Source organism: Amblyomma mixtum, chromosome 7 (genome assembly GCF_055824585.1).
Source record: "Amblyomma mixtum isolate Tamu chromosome 7, ASM5582458v1, whole genome shotgun sequence".
Taxonomy (NCBI): Eukaryota; Metazoa; Arthropoda; class Arachnida; order Ixodida; family Ixodidae; genus Amblyomma; species Amblyomma mixtum.
This window is the reverse complement of record NC_143018.1, coordinates 107336148-107356677: the sequence shown is the minus strand read 5'-3', so window position 1 is coordinate 107356677 and position 20530 is coordinate 107336148. Positions and strand designations below refer to the sequence as shown.

Sequence of the window (20530 nt, the reverse complement as noted above, 5' to 3'; positions counted from 1 at the left end):
AACGTTACCTCTACTCAAAACAGCACCAAGTTGTCTTTAAGTAGTTCAAGTCCACGTACCAAAATATTACCTGCGATGCACCACAAGGATGACTTCTGCTACCTCCTTTATTTTCATTCTTTATTAATGACCACCCGAGTGCTCTACACTGTTCTCAAATTTTGATGTATGCGGATGACACTGCACTTGTATTTACCGGAAACTCGCTTCAGGCAATGGAAAATGTTATAAAAATTTAACTCCTACGCATTTCTGCATGGTTTCGTAATAATCGTCTGCGCTTGCTTGATCCTCTCGGGCCACATTCCTCTTGTGCATTCTCTGTAAGGATTTCCTGTTTCCTCTTAAGTTAACACTATTTTAATTGCCTCGGTGCTAATATTTCTTCGCTTAGTGCGTGATATTATGACTGCTGCGTTAAAACTTGTCGGGTAATTTTGCTACCTTATGCAGATCTCAAATTGTACTGCTGTCTTTGTCACTATGCACTGTGAGCGTAAAGTAAAACGCGAGTAATACAACTGAATCGCAATCAGCAAAACGAGGAGATCTTAGCTTAAGGAATCTGAATAAAGTTCAAAAGGGTTGAAAATTGGGCGAGTTGGTACGAATTCATACTGGTGTGGCACCACAGGGACATGGACAGAGACAGAGTGACAACAACACAAGAGACAGAGTGTTGTTGTCACTCTGTCTCTGTCCCTGTCCCTGTGGTGCCAGGTTAACGGATGCGACGATAGTCTATAGTGCCCTTTGTTTTTTGTTCTTTTAATGCTCTCGCGCTGCGACCAGCGAAGCTGATCTGTTTGCGCTGCCACGGGTTCAAATCCCACTCGCGGCAATGTTTAAATACAGGCATATTTATTTATGGTTTGCTCAAGGTCGCCCTCAAGGTCAAGCATCGCACTAACCGGTTAGCCGGTTTCACCTCATGCTTTCACACTGAAACTTACGGCCTCGCAGATTGGAGGCTGCACTGACCTCTAGGCGTTGTTCTGCACAGGCTGCTGCAGTTCTTCCATCAAGAAGGCCACTTGCGGAGAAGCCAGGCTGGAATTCTGCGGCATTGCGGTAGTGCCGTTGGAATCCTCACTCGTGACCATGGTGGCCGTCTCCAAACTGACTGCTTCAGGATCAGCCCGCGTAGAGTTTTCGGGACCAGCCTCCGAATACGTCACCGGTCCAATCACCGTGGAGTTCCCCGGACCATCCTCCGAGTACGTCTCCGATCCAATCTCCGTGGAGTTCCCCGGACCATCCTCCGAGTACGTCGCCGTATCAACATCCGTGGAGTTCGCCGTGTCCGTTGTGTTCGACGCAACAGAGGTGTTCGTGTCTGGTGCTGGGGGCGGTGGTGTCCTCCCGTACACCAGCTTGATCTCCTCCTTGTCCCACGCCGCCAGCCGGGCCAGTGGGTCGTCGGTACTGATCGGCGGCGGCCAAGTCGTCGTTGTCAGTTCCACGTAGTGGGTGACTGCAGGGAGGGCAACAATGATGTCACGAGAAAGTTATAGTGGACCATGCCCCGAGATTATTATAGGGGAGCGCTTCCCTGCTGAAAAAAAGTTCTATGATGCAATAACCTCATAGATCATTCATCATAGAATATCATACAATCTGTATGGCATATCATACAATTCGTATGATATTCTATGACATCTCTATGATGACTGCATGATCGAGCGCAGTTTGTTGTTTCGTCTGTTTTGTCCGTTCTTAAGTTAAGCGCTCCCCTATAATAATGAAATACCAACTAGCCATTTTTAAAGCACTGCATGTCACTCATAGCCACTCGCTCTCACAACCACTCATTCGCACTCACAACCACTTACTCACACTCACGCTCACTCACTCGCCACTCACAACCACTCACTGCCACTCACGTCCACTCATAACTCATGCCCACTCACAACCACTCACTGCCACTCACGTCCACTCATAACTCATGCCCACTCACCACAAACCTCTACTCACACTCACATCCACTCATTCACACTCATGACCACTCATACTCACATCCACTTACTCACGCTCGTTGGTTGACGGCGAAAACTGTGCGGACTATTGCGGGATGCGTCGCTGAGTACTCCAGCCTGCCTCTTCTATTCACTTGTGAGCACTTGGGCCTCTACCATACCTCGGCACCATTAGAGGTGACTCAATCACATTCACACTCGCGGCGACTCCCACTCACATCCCCTCACTCCCACTCATATCCACTCTAACAACCACTCACTCACACTCATAGCCACTCGCTCTCACAACCACTCATTCGCACTCACAACCACTTACTCACACTCACGCTCACTCACTCGCCACTCACAACCACTCACTGCCACTCACGTCCACTCATAACTCATGCCCACTCACCACAAACCTCTACTCACACTCACATCCACTCATTCACACTCATGACCACTCATACTCACATCCACTTACTCACGCTCACACTCATGACCACCCACACTCACATCCACTCACTCACACTCACACTCAAGTTCACTCACACTCACAACCGAGAGTGGGAGCGAGGCGATATGAGGGCACTCGTCAGTTAGTGTGCCGACGTATCGTCTCTACCGAGCGTAAAACTGGAAGCGAGTAGGCATGGTAATTAATTTTATGAGATCTATGCAGAGAGAAGGAGGGGGAAGCGGCAAGATTACGCCTGTTAAAATATAGGTATATGTGCGCTGTAGCGTACGAGATCTATAAAAACGCAAAACTGGAAGCGTGACCCCTCTGTTTGAATGCGTGTAGGTCCCGCGAGCGAGCAGGAAAGGCAGCGCACATTCATGCGCTTGCTGAGCTGTAGAACAAGCGCCCATGAAAACAGCTACATGGCATGCGCCGAGAGCTCCTAGCCACGTCATCAAAAGCTACAAAAAGCTCTGACATACCCATAATTAGCATACTCATAAATTTTGGGCAAGTGCATTTTTCAACGCGAAATTGTTTATGAACGCAATTTTTTCATATATCGTAGTACTTCCCGATAACAATGAATTAATCCGCAGATCTGCTCTCGACAGGCTTGCATTTTTTTGCTGTTAACGTTCTTGCTATCGTCAGAAACGTTCCCTATTGATTTTCTGCGCGGACCAAATCAGCAATGCGATTATTAGGAACCTCGGAACCGGGCACCTAAGAGAACTCACAAAATTCATAAATAAGCACTGGGAACTAGGCACAGTACCGGAGGCATGGAAACATGCGGAAGTAATCACGATACCCAAGCCAGGCAAAGAAACTTTGGACAACCTAAGACCCATATCACTAACCTCGTGCTTAGGCAAGCTCTTCGAAAGAGTTGTTCACACCAGGCTGTATAGCTTCTTAGAGGACAATGACTACTTACCCAACACCATGTTTGGCTTTAGGACAAAGCTATCAACGCAGGATGTCTTCTTACAATTAAAAGAGGACATATTGGACCAAATCTCGAGCTACAGCGAGAGCATAGTCCTGGCCATTGACTTGACGGGTGCTTTTGACAACATCAGTCACAAGGCTATCCTCGAGGGGCTTTCAAGAACTAATTGCGGGGAAGAAGCACTTAAATATGTAAAAGCCTTCCTAACGGACAGAACTGCTACTATAAGTATCGGCAACATCCCGTCTGAACGGAAAAACACACCAAACAAGGGAGCGCCGCAAGGGTCAATCATATCCCCCTTACTAATCAACATCGCCATGATTTCACTGGCGGAAAAACTAGGCAACATCAAGGACGTAGTTCACACCATATACGCGGATGATATCACGGTATGGACCACTAAAGTGTCCACCGGAGAGAAAGAACAAAACTTGCAGGAGGCGGCAGAATGCATCGTGGATTTCGCAAGAAACAGTGGCATGGAATGCTCACTGGAGGAGTCGGAGTTTATCCGTATGCACTCAAGATTTAAACATGAAAAGATAACGCTAATATTGAACGGACAACCAATAAGGGAAACGTACAAACTCAGGGTCCTAGGAATGTGACTCCAAAACTACAAAAAAGAGACCACACGATTAAAACATTAACCAAAACAACGAACCAAATATGCGGAATGATCCGCAGGATAACGAATAAAAGAAACGGGCTAAAGGAGGCCGATGAAATCAGGATAGTCACTGCCTTGGTGATACCATGATTGACGTACAGCTTGCCGCACCACAAACCAAACCGAGAGGAAATCAATCAAATTGATGCCCAAATTAGGAAAGCATATAAGATCGCGCTAGGACTTCCACCCAGAGCGTCCACGCAAAAGCTCATGGAACTAGGAGTATCCAACACCTATAACGAACACAGCGAAGCGGCCACATTCGTTCAGAAAGGCAGGCTAGCACAATCCAAGGTAGGAAGTGTCGTGCTGGCGCCCACATTTCGCTGGCTGGCCTCTCTGGAAACCAGCGCTGCGCGCCCGCCGTCGCTCAAAGAAGGCCCAGACTCTCTCGGACATGTCGCGGCTTGCAGCGTGAATCATCCCGCCTCGCCGGCGCCCGGCGCGGAGCTTTCCTCCTCCCCCTCCTCTCCGTCGGTGCGAACTCCTCCGACGCTTCGCCGGCCGCCCGTTCCAGACTGCAAGCCTTCAACGGCCGGGCGCCTCTCGACCATTCGTCTCATTTGAACGGTGGCCAGTGCCGTGACCTGATTGAAGGATTTGAACTGCTGGCTGCCGCAACGGACACCGGCGGCTATAAAAACGGAGCCGCGCTGAACCCGCGCAGCAGACGGGCAGCAGAAGAGCCATCACGCCGGAGCTACGCTCGCCGCCGGGGCCGCCCTTCTTTGTGCTAGCCCGTGGTGCTCTTGGCCCTTGTATCTACCATGTAAAAGCCCTTGTACATACTGTACATAAAAGTCCTTTGACTCACCGTCGCCTCGACCGTTTCTTGGCTCGGAGGCCCAGACCCAACAGAAGGCACCTACTAACGAGACTTGGCCACCGAGACGCAATAAGAGGGATAAAGAATTCGATTGACATACCACGAAAGATTAGGGAAGCGTTCGTGGTCAGCCCTATACCAAAAAACATGAGCCCCCAGCACAACACAGGGAGGAGAGAGGCTAAGGCAAGAGCTCTAGGCCGAAGCCTGGCAAAGAAATCAAACGTCCTCTACGTAGATGCTTTCACGTACAGAAAGAAAAGCGGCGGTCGTAGCCGTCGTTACCAGGGAAAAGAGGTATCCAGCATGAAAATTAGGACTGAGGATATAGACACGGCGGAGGAGGTGGCAATAGCTTTAGCCATCACGGAAGCAAACAGAAACAACAAGAGCTACACAATAGTGGGCCTCTTCGATTATCCGCCTCTGGCAGCCCGCGGATTGCTTGCGGGCTGCCCGAGCGCGGCGCCAGGCGCTCGATTTTCTCGAGTTGCTCCGCCCACTTCCGGTGGCTGCCCGGAACGCGTTCGTTTTTCTCTGGCTGGGAGGTTTCGGGCTGCCAGCCGGCGGCCAGACTCGCCAGGACGATGTTGTGCTGGCAGCGCTCGGGCAGCTAGCAGACGACAGAGTGGTGTATGGTAGCGGGAAGCTCGCGCGGCCATTTTTCTATGGACTAGAAAGACCGCGGTTCTTCATGCGTTGTTTTGCGCGATGCAGGCGTTTGTTTCGACTAGGCCACGGTGCATAACGACTGTGTCGCCTGCAATGACACCTTTTGCGGTAGTTCTCGCTGTTTATTGATATGTTTTGCGTGCTTATGCGCGATCATATTTCGATCGTCTCACCACCTCGCAAGCACAATTGCTCGCTTCATATTACGATCGCATACTTCGGATTCAGAAAATATTTCGGCTGCAAAAGTGGATATGCTTTGAAAAACGCTTGACTGAAACATATCCTTTATTAAAAGCCCTCAAGAGCACATTGCTCGAGGCATCTCTGCGGGCATATATGTGGCCACACAGTTGTCGCCATTACAGCAGCCGACCAAGTGCTGATTCTGTCGTCGCCAACTGTTGTACAGCTTCATGCTCGGGCCTTCTGCCACATATGCTCAAAATATCTGAGAAGTACCGCAGGCATGCATCTCCTCGCGTTTGGCTCATTAAAAAAAAAGATAAATATGAGCTCTTAGCGCTGATCGTCATGCAAACACACGCGGAACGTGAGGTGCCGACACGCAGGGCTTTATTGTAGCGCCTTTCATTCCAGTGGCAGTTCTCTGCTATAAAGTTGCATTATTACAGAAACGATACGCAGCTAAATTTATACAGTGCACTCGCTTGTTCTAGGTGGATGTTCAACAAGCTTATATGCGCTTTCGCCGAGATTATGCGTTCCTTGCCCGCAGTAAAAGCCGGCGGCCGACAGAGTTGAACGAACGTATCCCGATTCTTTTCTGCTTACAGCTTACAGGAAGCAGGTTACGAGCGCAGAAGCCGCAACGACCACAGCAGAGTCAATCACCATGCAGGGTCGATCGTCGGCGGTCAATATATACTTACTGCGTAGTAAGCAAACACGCAATAATCCGAGAGTACGGCTTGTGGTTTGATAAACAACGCACGGGCAGTTTTCCCGACCTATGTGGTGTCGACTGAAACACATTAGACTGTGATTGCTCATCGCATGCTTTTGAGGATTTCTTGAAGCTTACGCAGCACACTGTGCACCGAAGGCACACGCTCGCGTTGTCGTCGCCGATGTATACGAGTGCGAGCTTGATCAGCTGCATGTTCTGCAGTCTGCGGCACGCAGCCCTCAATAACTGCAAGTAGTTGTTTTCGATACCAAGCAGCCTATTTCTGCCGTACGGGTACGTAGCAATGAGACGCAGCAGAACGCGAAGCTAGAGAGAGCATCTACCCTCCGTAATCCGCGCTTGCTTGCCGCCGTGACTGCCGGCAAGCTGGTCCCGGTGGCCGCCAGCCCACGTGACCCCGATGCGTTTTCCTGTCAGAGACGAACTTGCGGGCCGCCAGCGGGCTGCCCGAGCGCGGTTAATCGAAGAGGCCCCGTAACAGACTCACAGGCTGCATTCAGACGCTTCCTAAGGGGAAGAATAAGCAAGCAGGCTGGCACCCTTCTCAGGGAGGCGACAAATCTCAAAAACAAGCAGAATGGGGTATGGGCACCTGGGCACGGAGGAGTGAAGGGAAACTGAATTCGACGCGATAGTAAGAGGTTACACAAACCGAGCGAGCGACGACAAGGGGGAAACCAACACTACTCCGAACAGCTACGGAGAGCTCACCATGTTTTGGAAGTTAGGGCGCCGTAAATACCCGCTTCCACACAAGACACTCACAAGTCATAAGGCAACTACATGGAGACGGCTACAAACAAACTCATACCCAAGTTGCTACACATACAGTAAGATTTGGCCTACGCAATACAGTCCAGAATGCGTGTGGTGCGGAGAGATAGCCACCCTCTACCACTCCACATGGGGCTGTCGGGCGAACCCGATAGAGCCCAAAATTACAAACCCATCAGTCGAGCAGTAGGAGAAGCTTCGGTCCAGGTCTGACCCGCAAGATCAGCTTGCGTTGGTTGAGCGGGCCGAGGAGGCAGCAGGAACCAATGGGATTCTGTACCTAGGAACACCACCTGCTGCTCAAGACCCCAACCCCTAAACCCCGTCCCATTTTGCGGAATAAAGTTTTATACTACTACTAAGAAAGGCTAGGGCACAAAAACTTCACAAAAGATTTTCAGTTCATAAAGACACGGCGCACGTGAACGTGGCAGGACATGCGGACAGAGACGCCTTTTCCCTGGCAGTTGCCGATGATCGAGGTCCTCCCCTTACATCGGCGACAATTGATAAAACAAAATTTCCGGAGGAGGCCGAAGAAGCTACCATAGCTTTAGCCATTACCTCGACCACTGCCAAATACATCATAAGCGTCTCTAAAACCGCAATTTGAATTTTCGCAAAAGGAAGGGCCCACTCCGCAACCATCAAAATCTTACAAAAAATCTCCAGTACCCGCCCGATCGCATTGATCTGGGTCTCCGCACATTTGGACCGTCCTGTGAACGAGGCGGCGCACCAATTTGACGGAGGATTCGCGTTTAACAGTGAGGTGCGCCAGCGACTTCTGGCCTTGTGCGTGGTAAACACATTCCGGGAGCTTCGAGAAGCCCACTTAGTCAACCAATACACGCGTCTTGCACAGACCACGTCCGGTCGCCGCCTCTTGGACCGGCTACACATCAAACATGACTACCATATTGAGGAAAGAGAGAGAGTGCCAGAATCCTGGAGACGCGCCCTCCGGGTCCGACCTCTTCCCCGCAACATGTCTAGAGAAGACCATAGCGGTCGTCGCCAGGCGTGCGCGGAAGCGTTGGCGCGATACTATGGTAACCAACAACATGTGTATTACGTGGACTTTGCCGGCCCACACCACGGGGTGTGGTACACGGCCGCAGTCGTACACAACACAAACACAGTTAACGGGCTCACTTTCAAAGCCTACAGCGCAACACACGCGGAGGAGATTGCCATTGCTCTGGCTCTCACTACTCCCAAGTTGAAACACATCATCACCGACTCGCGAGGGGCCTGTCGGAACTATGAGTTGGGCTGGGCTCCCCCACTTGCCTGGCGCATATTGGAATATAGCTGCCGATGCGAAGATCCAACTCCACGCAACCTGATTTGGGCCCCCGGTCACCAGGGCCTCCAGGGAAACGAACAGGCCGATCAGGCCGCCCGCGCACTCTCTCCCCGGACTATCTCCCTGTCCTTGGAAGCCTACTCCCAATCAGACAATCTGGCCCTTACATTCAAACACATCACCGATTACTACAAGGAAAAGCACCGGCGCTACCCGGCCCCTTGTAAGGGACTGGATCGCACTGACGAGCGCCTCCTCATCAAAATTCTTACTAACACTGTACTGTGCCCGGCGGTACTTAAACATTTCAACGCATCCTTTGATGGCACGTGCCAGTTCTGTGGGTAGGTGGCTGACACGTTCCACATGGTTTGGGCGTGTCAATCAAACCCATCTATCCCCCCCCAACCCCAACCCCACCAGAGAGGACTGGGAGGCGGCCCTGCTCGGCTGTCAGGACCTAAAGACCCAAAAGGCCTTGGTTCACCGGACGCGGGCGGCGTTGCTTGCCAATGGGGCCCCGGAATAGGGGCTCCACCTAGTATTGTTAGGGGAAAGGGCCAATAGGGCCTACCCCAATCACCTCTCTGTAAAAATTTATTGCACTATAAATGTTTTTCACCACCACCACCCCGAGCTCAGATCGGCCAAGGAGCGAGTGACAACCTACAAAGAAATTGCAACCCAATTCAAGAAACAAAGCCTAATCTTCCCAGAACCACACACATCTCTCAGTAAAACACGGCAGTTGGCGGCAGCTCCAAACAGACATTTTCTTTAATCCGTACACGCACTCTATATGATTCCCAGGGCAGTTCAGCCCCGTCCGTTCTCCCTGTGGGCACCAAAAAATTCAGGGGGCACTTTGACTGTCTAAAGTGGGTAGAGGCGAAAGCGTCTTCCGCACCACCTTCGCTGTTTCTGTGGCACCGGTGGCGTCACATATAATTGAGTACTAATTACTAAGTGAGGGCAAATCACTAATTAATTGTTAATTACTGATTAATGCCTGAATACTAATTAACTGCGAATTAATGACGCTTAAGCTCCGCCTTTAGGAGTGGAACGCGACAGCACGTTGTAGCGCTGCCAGGGAGTCCACGGAACGCCACCACCCGTTCGGCGCGATGCCTTGTCCTTTGAACGCAACGCTTTTTGAGGAAAGGAAATGGCGCAGTAATTCTCTGTCATCTCGGTGGACACCTGAACCGCACCGTAGAGGAAGGGAGGAAGTGGGAGTGAAAGAAGATAGATAAAGAGGAGCCGTAATAAAGAAAATGAAAATTGTATTTGAGGAAAGGAAATTACGCAGTAACTGTGTCACATATCTCGGTGGACACCCGTCAAAATTCAGGGGGGCACTTTTTTGACCTAAAGTGTGGTCACTGATGTGTGATGTTAAGCTTCGCCCCTAAGAGTGGAACGCGACAGCGTCTTGCAACGCTGCCAAGGAGTCCATAGAACGCCATCGCCCATTCGGTTCTACGCCTCGCTCGTCGGTAAATTGGTTTTTGAGGAAAGGAAATGTATCTGTCTCTCATTTGTCGGTGGACACCTAAACCTCGCCGGAAGAGAAGGGAGGAGGATGAGAGTGAGTGAAGACACCGTATTCACTAGACGCGCCTTTGTTCATTCCAAACCATCGAGCTGGCATGGCGGAGTGGATAGCATGCTCGTCTCTCACGCCGAAGAGCGGTGGTGGTGGTGAAAAACATTTATAATACAATAAATATTTACGGAGAGGTGATTGGGGTAGGCCCTATTGGCCCTTTCCCCTAACAATACTAGGTGGAGCCCCTATTCCGGGGCCCCATTGGCAAGCAACGCCGCCCGCGTCCGGTGAACCAAGGCCTTTTGGGTCTTTAGGTCCTGACAGCCGAGCAGGGCCGCCTCCCAGTCCTCTCTGGTGGGGTTGGGGTTGGGGGGGATAGATGGGTTTGACTGACACGCCCAAACCATGTGGAAGGTGTCAGCCACCTCCCCACAGAACTGGCACGCGCCATCAAAGGATGTATTGAAATGTTTAAGCACCGCCGGGCACAGTACAGTGTTAGTAAGAATTTTGATGAGGAGGCGCTCGTCAGCGCGATCCAGACCCTTACAAGGGGCCGGGTAGCGCCGGTGCTCCTGCTTGTAGTAATCGGTGATTTGTTTGAATGTAATGGCCAGATTGTCTGATTGGGAGTACCCTTCCAAGGACAGGGAGATAGCCCGGGGAGAGAGTGCGCGGGCGGCCTGATCGGCCTGTTCGTTTCCCTGGAGGCCCTGGTGACCGGGGGCCCAAATCAGGTTGCGTGGAGTTGGATCTTCAGATCGACAGCTATATTCCAGTATGCGCCAGGCAATCGGGGGAGCCCAGCCCAACTACTCGTAGTTCCGACAGGCCCCTCGCGAGTCGGTGATGATGTGTTTCGACTTGGGAGTAGTGAGAGCAAGAGCAATGGCAATCTCCTCCGCGTGTGTTGCGCTATAGGCTTTGAAAGTGAGCCCGTTGACTGTGTTTGTGTTGTGTACGACTGCGGCCGTGTACCACACCCCGTGGTGTGGGCATGGCGGAGTGGATAGCATGCTCGTCTCACGCCGAAGAGCGGGGTTCGATTCCTGAGCTCGACCAATTTCTTAATCGGTTTTATTTATTTATATGGCCTGACTGGTAAAGCTAATTAGGCTAATTGGGTAATTAAGCAATTAACTAAGCTCTGTCCCGCTTACTTGGAGCATCACTATACGATCCCTTCAATTGGTTGCATGGTTACTAGCGAAAGTGCAGTTGGCCCCGTTTGAAATTCGCGCACTGTGACGTCACGACCGTTTCCACCAATTGAAAAGCGTGACATTTTCTGTCGACAACTGCTGCTTACAACGATGAGACATTAAAGGCTTCCGCCTTAAAAGGCAGATACAGCGCACATCCTATACTCATGTAATCAAGGCAAGCCATCACACAGTCTGCAGCTCTCTACCCAATCTCAGTGGGAGGCCGCGCTGTTCAGCTCGGACCCGGAGGTTCAACTCCGAGTCGCAGAGCGGGCCGAAGAGGTCGCCGAACGACATCGTCGGTCGACTACCTGGCGTCCGTCCTAAAAGAGGAGCTTACCATGGGGAGGGGAACATCACCCCCATCCGCGCCTAAGACCTATTCCTTAAAAATTCGGGGGACACTTTGACTGTCTAAAGTGAAGCGTTTTCCGCATCACTTTGCCTATGTGGCACTGGTGACGTCTCGACTGGATGACGTCACACATAATTGCCGACGAAGTAATAACAAATTACGAATTAATGGCTAATTACTGATTAATGACTGAATACTAATTAATTGCTAATTAATGAAGCTTAAGCTTCGCCTTTAGGAGTGGAACGAGACGGTGTGTTGTAGCGCTGCCAGGGAGTCCACGGAACGCCACCACCCGTTCGGCGCAATGCCTTGCCCTTTGAATGCAACGATTTTAAGCATGAAATGCTTTTAGCCCCCGTTGTCGGCAGTGTGGTGACGTCACGCCGAGACCGAGAGCCATCATCCGGGCACTGAAATCCAGTCATCCGGGCACTGAAATCCAGTCATCCGGGCACTGAATTCCAGTCATCCGGGCACTGAAATCCACTCATCCGGGCACTGAATTCCAGTCATCCGGGCTCTGAAACGAGAACATCCGGGCACCGTACGAGACTTAACGAGATTTAACGAGACTCTCTAAGCCCTCCTACGCGACCGGCATGCAAGCGCCGGTTGGTCTCCAAACGAGACAAAAAATAACTGCTGCCAGTGCCTTCTCAATGTTTATCAAGATATCAGTGGAGCTGTGGGTTTGATAATGCACGGAATTATAATTTCCGATTTCTAATAACGCGTGCAAAAAGCACATAAATGCCACGTTACACTTCGTTGTCATACGTGATCTCTTAGGGGCTTCGCGCATCGAAGCAAAGCCGCGCAGGCGCACAGGGGCCCGGGGGAGAAGCGCTGCGTTCAAAGGGCAAGGCATCGCGCCGAACGGGTGGTGGCGTTCCTCCCTTCCTTTACGGTGCGGTTCGGGTGTCCACCGAGATGGCAAAGAATTACTGCGCCATTTCCTTTCCTCAAAAAACCTTGCGGTCAAATGGCAAGGCATCGCTGAACGGGTGGTGGCGTTCCTCCCTTCCTGTACGGTGCGGTTCGGGTGTCCACCGAGATGACATTAGGCCCGTAAACATTTCATGCTTACTCTACTCTCGTTTACGGGAGAGGCAGAGATTTTTGAGGAAGGGAAATGGCGCAGTAATTTTCTGTCATCTCGGTGGACACCTGAACCGCACCGTACAGGAAGGGAGGAAGTGGGAGTGAAAGAAGAAAGGGAAAGGGGGGGCGTAAGAAACCGAAAATTGTATTTGAGGAAAGGAAGTTACGCAGTAACTGTCTCACATATTTCGGTGGACACCCGTCAAAACGCGGACACATCTGCCGACGCGGCTGCCGACACGGCTGCTAACGACAGTATGAGGCATTAAAGGCTTTCACCTCAATCAAGTTTACGTCCTCCTCTCATCCTTTCTCTCTATCATCCCCTTTTCCTCACTTCATCTTGTACTCTGTCCCTAACCTGTCGCTTCTGCTCTCTACCTCCTTTCCTCCCCCGCGCGGCCTAGTGCACCGCCAGGGAGACCCTGCTGCGCTCCGAGGACCCGGTCGTGCAGACCATCCCTACCGACCAGGCTGCCAGCGTTATGGACCGCAGCAATATAAATGCTTGAGTGCAGTGGGGTCGTGTGAAGCCCGGGGGCCTGTGTGCTCCAACTCCTGTTTGTTAATAAATTTTTTGGTGATGATGATAACGCGCGTGGCCCGCTCGTTGAGAGCAGCGCGTGTCCGTACCCAAGGTAAAGGGCGTGGACACTACGAACGGACCCCATAGACGCCCATGTATGTGCTGGTTGACGGTTCGACTCCCACTTCATAGCTGGCTTAAGTTGCGACTAGCAGTTTTGTGGTAGGTGATCTTACGCTGATTCAGAAATAACCAGCCATGTGCATGCGACAATTATGGGGTCCTAAATGGGCGCAAGTTATCGCCTAACTTGTGCAAAGCAGTGCGCCTTTCTTTCACAAAGGCGAAGAACTAGCGGTGGGCGCTGGCGCATTGGACGATATGTCAGTGTGTGTGTCTATATATAATGCCCGTTTTGGGAGCGCGTACGTTCCAGATATGTATGCAGTGCCACAGTCGCCATCGTGATGTCTTTGTAGAGAGGGAGCTTTAGAATAGGGAGCCCCAAGAAAATAGCTGGCCCCAGCGCTACGTACGAGTGCGCTGGTGAGATTTAGAATAGGGGTGTCCCCTACGCAGCGGAGCCAGGCTTGCGTTTATCGACTGCAGCGCCACTACGGCAAACCAAAAAGATACTCTTAAAAAGGATTTTAAAATATGCGTTCATTTCATCGTCAGAAACTTATTATTGCAGACATACGATTTAAGAGTAAAAATTATAAGTGTGTGTTTTTACTGAGGCGGAAAACTCCATTCAAACGCCCCACCAAGTCATCTCTACGGCAACCAAACGATGCGTACTCGCTAAGCCTAGCAGCTTTGTAAACACAGAAGCAATCTGAAAATATAGCGCATTTTATCGCTAAAATTTTGTGGTAAGGGCTTCATCAAAGTAATAGCTTCGTGTGCCTTTCGTTTGCCGCGAACTTAATACACAGAGTAGCGGCAACAACGAACCAGTGGTGAAGCGGGAGGCCTCGCTTCGACGGGCGCCGCCATGTTGCCAGTACGTAGAGCGGCGTTGGGGCGCACGGCTGTTTGAACCTCGCGCGCTCTCTGACGTCAAACGACGCATACTCGCTAAGCCTAGCAGCAATGTAAACACAGAAGCAATCTGAAAATCTGGGGTGTTTTATCGCTAAAATTTTGTGGTTGAGGCAAGTTTAGAGAAAGCGAAAGCTTCGTACGCATTTAGTTTGCCGTGAACGTGGGGCACAGCGCAGCGACAACAACGAATCGGTGGTGTAGTGAGAGGCTCCGATTCGACGGGCGCCGCCATGTTGCCTGAACGAAGAGCAGCGTTGGGGCGCACGCTATTTTGGCGAAATAGCGTTCGCGGCTAACGTTAACCCAAGCCGCAGGGCGGGGCTTGCGTTCTGCGAATGCGCACTTCGACGCCCCAAACTTCTTGGGGCCCCCAAAGCTTGAGGCCCCCTATTCTAAAACTCCCTAATGTGCATCTTACGGGGCCGTGCGCAGAAAGCCATGTTTCCCTTACTACATCGCCTAAAGAGCATTGCTCCTTAACACTTGAACGAGGAACTTGTACTATGGGAGCAAGCCTTCCTCCTGCGCTGGTCGACGAGGTTTTTTGTCGTCAGAAATAAAAAAAATTCAGGGAGCACTTTCAGGGACGCCGGAATAAGAGGGGGGGGGGAGAATTTCTGCCTTGTTTACGTTTTTCTTTTGCTGTAACCTAACTTACGACCTCCGCGTTCCCATGACGTCCTAGTAGGAAACTACTGGGACGTCATTTGACGATTTGATCGAAGTAGGTGATCAAATCTGATAGTTCTTGGCATTCCGGAAATTCCCAATGAAACTTTGTCACTCTTACGTGACAAGGTTTTAAGCATGAAATGCTTTTAGCCCCCGTTGTCGGCAGTGTGGTGACGTCACGCCGAGACCGAGATCCACTCATCCGGGCATTGAAATCCACTCATCCGGGCATTGAAATCCACTCATCCGGGCACTGAAATCGAGTCATCCGGGCACTGAAATCGAGTCATCCGGGCACTGAATTCCAGTCATCCGTGCTCTGAAACGAGAACATCCGGGCACCGTACGAGACTTAGCGAGATTTAACGAGACTCCGTAAGCCCTCCTACGCGACCGGCATGCAAGCGCTGGTTGGTCTCCAAACGAGACAAAAAATAACTGCTGCCAGTGCCTTCTCAATGTTTATCAAGATATCAGTGGAGCTGTGGGTTTGATAACGCGCGGAATTATAATTTCCGATTTCTAATAACGCGTGCAAAAACCACATAAATTGCACGTTGCACTTCGTTGTCGTACGTGATCCGGGGGAGAAGCGCTGCGTTCAAAGGGCAAGGCATCGTGCCGAACGGGTGGTGGCGTTCCTCCCTTCCTGTACGGTGCGGTTCGGGTGTCCACCGAGATGACATTAGGCCCGTAAACATTTCATGCTTACTCTACTCTCGGTTACGGGAGAGGCAGAGATTTTTTAAACGACGTCTTTCTGAATAAATTGGGCGTGACTTGTTCGTCGGTGGCAAGACTACATAGGCTTGGGAAGAGTTTAGACGGCCAGCCGATTATCGTGTATTTCCAGGACTACACGGAAAAACATTCAGTCATGCAGAACGCATACAAGCTAAAAGGTTCAAACATTTCTCTTCAGAATGATTACTGCGCTGACACGCGGCGCAAACGCAAACTGCTTTGGACTAGTGCGAAGGCAGACAAAGATAGCGGAAAAAAGGTTCAGCTGATACACGATAAGCTACGAATTGATGACCAGTATATTTCTTGGGATGATGCCTCCAACTCCCGTAAACAGATTTCTGGAACTGATAGTTTACCGAGCCGCAGACAAAAAAATTCAGGGGGCACTTTGACTGTCTAAAGTGGGTAGAGGCGACCTTCGCTGTTTCTGTGGCACTGGTGGCGTCACATATATTTGAGTACTAATTACTAAGTGATGGCAAATCACTAATTAATTGTTAATTACTGATTAATGCCTGAATACTAATTAACTGCTGATTAATGACGCTTAAGCTTCGCCTTTAGGAGTGGAACGCGACAGCGCGTTGTAGCGCTGCCAGAATGGAACGCCACCATGGAACGCCACCACCCGTTCGGCGCGATGCCTTGCCCTTTGAACACAACGCTTTTTGAGGAAAGGATATGGCGCAGTAATTCTCTGTAATCTCGGTGGACACCTGAACCGCACCGTAGAGGAAGGGAGGTGGGAGTGAAAGAAGATAGATAAAGAGGAGCCGTAATGAAGAAAATGAAAATTGTATTTGAGGAAAGGAAATTACGCAGTAACTGTCACATATCTCGATGGACACCCGTCAAAATTCAGGGGGGCACTTATTTGACCTAAAGTGTGGTCACTGATGTGTGGTTAAGATGTTAAGCTTCTCCCCTAAGAGTGGAACGCGACAGCGTCTTGCAACGCTGCCAAGGCGTCTTGCAACGCTGCCAAGGCGTCCATAGAACGCCATCGCCCATTCGGTTCTACGCCTCGCTCGTAGGTAAATTGGTTTTTGAGGAAAGGAAATGTATCTGTCTCTCATTTGTCGGTGGGCACCTAAACCTCGCCGGAAGGGAATGGAGGAGGATGAGAGTGAGTGAAGACACCGTATTCACTAGACGCGCCTTTGTTCATTCCGAACCATCGAGCTGGCATGGCGGAGTGGATAGCGTGCTCGTCTCTTACGCCGAAGACCGGGGTTCGATTCCTGAGCTCGACCAATTTCTTAATCGCTTTTATTTATTTATACGGCCTGACTAGTAAAGCTAATTAGGCTAATTGGGTAATTAAGCAATTAACTAAGCTCAGTCCCACTCGGAGCATCACTATACGATCCCTTCAATTGGTTACTAGCCAAAGTGCAATTGGCCCCGTTTGAAATGCGCGCACTGTGACGTCACGACCGTTTCCACCAACTGAAAAGCGTGACATTTTCTGTCGACAATTGCTGCTTACAACGATGAGACATTAAAGGCTTCCGCCTTAATACTAGAACGAACAGCTCAACGTCTGAAAGCTTTTGCAGGCGCACCAGCTCCGGCTTCCCTCATTCAATGCCAGAAGTATTGTAAATAAAACAGATAAGCTAGAAGATTTGCTTTTCTTATATGAACCCCATGTCTGCATTATTTCGGAAACTTGGTTGCATGAAGCCATTCGCGACGACGAAATAGTTTCGCCGAACTATCATCTGTACAGAAAAGACAGGGGTTCTCGCGGTGGTGATATTGCAGTCATAACAAAATACAGTGTTCATGTAACACTTGCAGATCAAATCAAGGAACACGAAAGTTTATTCTTGAAGGTATCTATCTGGGGAAGGTCGTTTTTTTTTGTGCTCTGTATATCGGGCCCCAGGGGCTGATGACTCTTTTATGCATCAGTTGTATGATCATCTCCTGAGACTGAAGGGAAAAAACTTAATAATAACAGGTGACTTTAATCTACCGTGTCTAAACTGAAATCGTTTAAATTATGGCTCATTGGTTTCTGGTGACTTGGCGATGGATATTATGTTCAGTCTGGGCCTCCAGCAGGTTGTTGATAATGATACCCGTGGAAATAATATTCTTGATCTTCTATTCCTGAGCGAAGTATTTTCTGATGGAACTACAACGGTCGAGCCTGGTATATCAGATCACAAGCTGATATCTTTTTGCTGGAAAGTTCTTGCGCAGAAGCACCAAGATCATAGAACAGTTAAAACAATTAGAGATTTCACTAAGGCAGATGATGTTGCGATTATAGATTATTTAGATACACAACTTTATATAATCGAAAATAATGTTGAACTTTCATGGCAACGTTTTGAGGAGACTGTAAAGTACTGTATGGAGCACTTTGTCCCTTTAAAAGTAGTTCGAAAACAGCGCCTGAATTCTTGGATAAATCGAGATATTATTCAGACCGAGCGTAAAATAAAAAGGCTGAGAAAGAGGAGGAAAGCGACAACCCCGCAGATCACGCAGCTGAAACAAGACTTACTACGAAAGGTAAATTTGGCTAGAGATGAGTTCTACAGCTTGAATCTTGAAGAATTTATTTCTAGCGATCCTAAAAAGTTTTGGCAGCACCTAAGCCAGAGAAAACAACAGATACAAAGCATTAACGTCAACGGAATTGAAATAGAGGATGCGCACTGCATTGCTGAATATTTCAATGTATATTTTCAAAGTGTGCTTAGAGAACGTGATCAGTGTGAACTTTCCAGTACAAGTAGCCCATCGGTAGATCATATTTTAATCAGTCGCGAAGGTGTCCTGGCATTGCTTCTAAGTATAAATATTAAGAAGTCAGCTGGTCCCGATAACATTCCCAATGCTTTCTTGAGGCGATATTCTGAGCAATTATCTGAATTCATTTCTAATCTTTTTCAGTTATCCTTAAAATTAGGCGCAATACCACCAGTCTGGAGTAAAGCACGTGTTGTGCCGGTACACAAGAAAGGAGACCGCCAAACTGTTTCAAATTACCGTCCTATATCTATTACTTGCACGTGTTGTAAGTTATTGGAACACATTGTCGCTGGTTTCATACAAGAATTTTTGAAAGATCATAGCATACTATCACCTTTTTAGCATGGTTTCAGGAAAGGACTCTCCACTGTGACTCAACTCGTAACAACCGTACATGAGCTATCCCGCATGCTTGATTTATCTGGACAAATAGATGTGCTCTCTCTGGACTTCAGCAAAGCTTTTGATAAAGTTCCCCATGCAAAGCTATTACATAAATTAGATAAAATTGGACTCCCATTTGGTATCATACAGTCGATTTGTGCTTATCTCAAAAACAAAGAACAGTTTGTTGATATAAGAAATTGTACTTCCAGTGCTCGTCAGGTCACCTCAGGAGTCCCTCAGGGCAGTGTGCTAGGACCATTGTTATTTTTAATTTATGTTAACGACTTGATTGATGTTATTCCTGGTAATGTGTCCATTCGGTTAACGCGGATGACTGTGTTATCTTCAAGGAAATTGTGTCCTATGATGATCATTATGTGTTGCAAAGATGCCTTGCCGAAATTCCTGACTGGTGTTTCAATTGGGGAATGGAGCTCAATGCGGAAAAAACTGTACTTTTACACGTAACAAGAAAAAAATCTGCTAGTATTTTTCCGTACCAACTTGGAAATAGAACTGTCCTCGAAGTCGACAAATACAAATACTTGGCGTTACTCTTAACAATAAGCTTACATGGTCAACACATATCTCGGATGTTTGCTAAGCTGCGCTAAAAAAATTGTGGTTCATAAAGAGAAAGCTTAAAAACGCGCCTGTAAGGACTAAAATGTTGGCCTAAAATGCAATAGCGAGATCGAAGTTGGAATATGCTTCCGAACTCTGGGACCCGCATACCATGAAACACACAAAAGAACTCGAGCGAGTACAGAGAAAAGCAGTGACATTTATATACGGGAAATACAGGGTCTGTTCTGAAAGTAGTAGGACTGGTTTCTTCCTGGGCGAACGGGCGGACGAGAGGCGGTCTGCGCGTGCACGATCGTTGAAGGGGGATATTGGGAATGCTGGGGAAAATCGGCAGTTGGCTCTCGGCCGTTGAAGAGAGGAGGTCGCTTGTACTGTGAACCACTGTCGAAATGTCTCGTCACGCAGAATCGTGGAGCGTTTACTGAATCAGCGATACGCGATCAAATTTTGAGTAAATCTTGGTAAAACGGGCAAAGAGACTCACAACATGATTAAGGAGGCCTACGGTGGCGCTTCCATGAGTAGATCAGGTGTTTTTTGAGTGGCACAAGCTTTTCCGAGAAGGTAAGGAAAGAGTGGAGGAAGACGACCGCTCCAGACGCCCTTCGACCAGCATGACCAACGAAAATGTGTAGCGAGTGAAACATTTACTTAACAGTGATCGTAGAATGAGTATCAGAATGATTGCTGATGACTTGAGCATTCCTCAAACCCAAGTTTTTGAGATCGTGACAGAAAACTTATCCATGAGGAAAGCGTGCGCGAAGTTGGTTCCGGGAGTGTTGTCAGAGGAGGAAAAGGCCAACCGGTAGGATCTTCTTCATCATGTGAATGAGGACCCCGATTTTTTGCCCAGCATAAGGCGGCAACGCTGCCTCATCCCCCCTACAGCCTCGACTTGGCCCCGCCAGACTTTTTTCTATTCCCGAGAATAAAATCGACGCTTGAGGGGAAACATCACGGATCGGTAGAGGTGGTTCAACAGGCCGTGACGAGGGAGCTAAACAGCATTGCGGT

The 20530-nt window shown here is 49.4% G+C and overlaps 1 protein-coding gene across 1 annotated transcript in view; it reads right to left on the bottom strand.

Annotated features, from left to right (window-relative positions):
• Positions 1-983: 983 nt before the first annotated feature.
• Positions 984-20530, bottom strand: part of LOC149337140 (uncharacterized) — a 45240-nt gene continuing 25693 nt past the window's right edge. The window contains exons 6-7 of the mRNA XM_089554332.1: positions 1284-1474; positions 984-1235 (exon numbers count right to left, since the gene is read on the bottom strand). Of these exons, the coding sequence (XP_089410458.1) occupies positions 984-1235; positions 1284-1474 (443 nt within the window). The remainder of the gene's footprint in view (positions 1236-1283; positions 1475-20530) is intronic.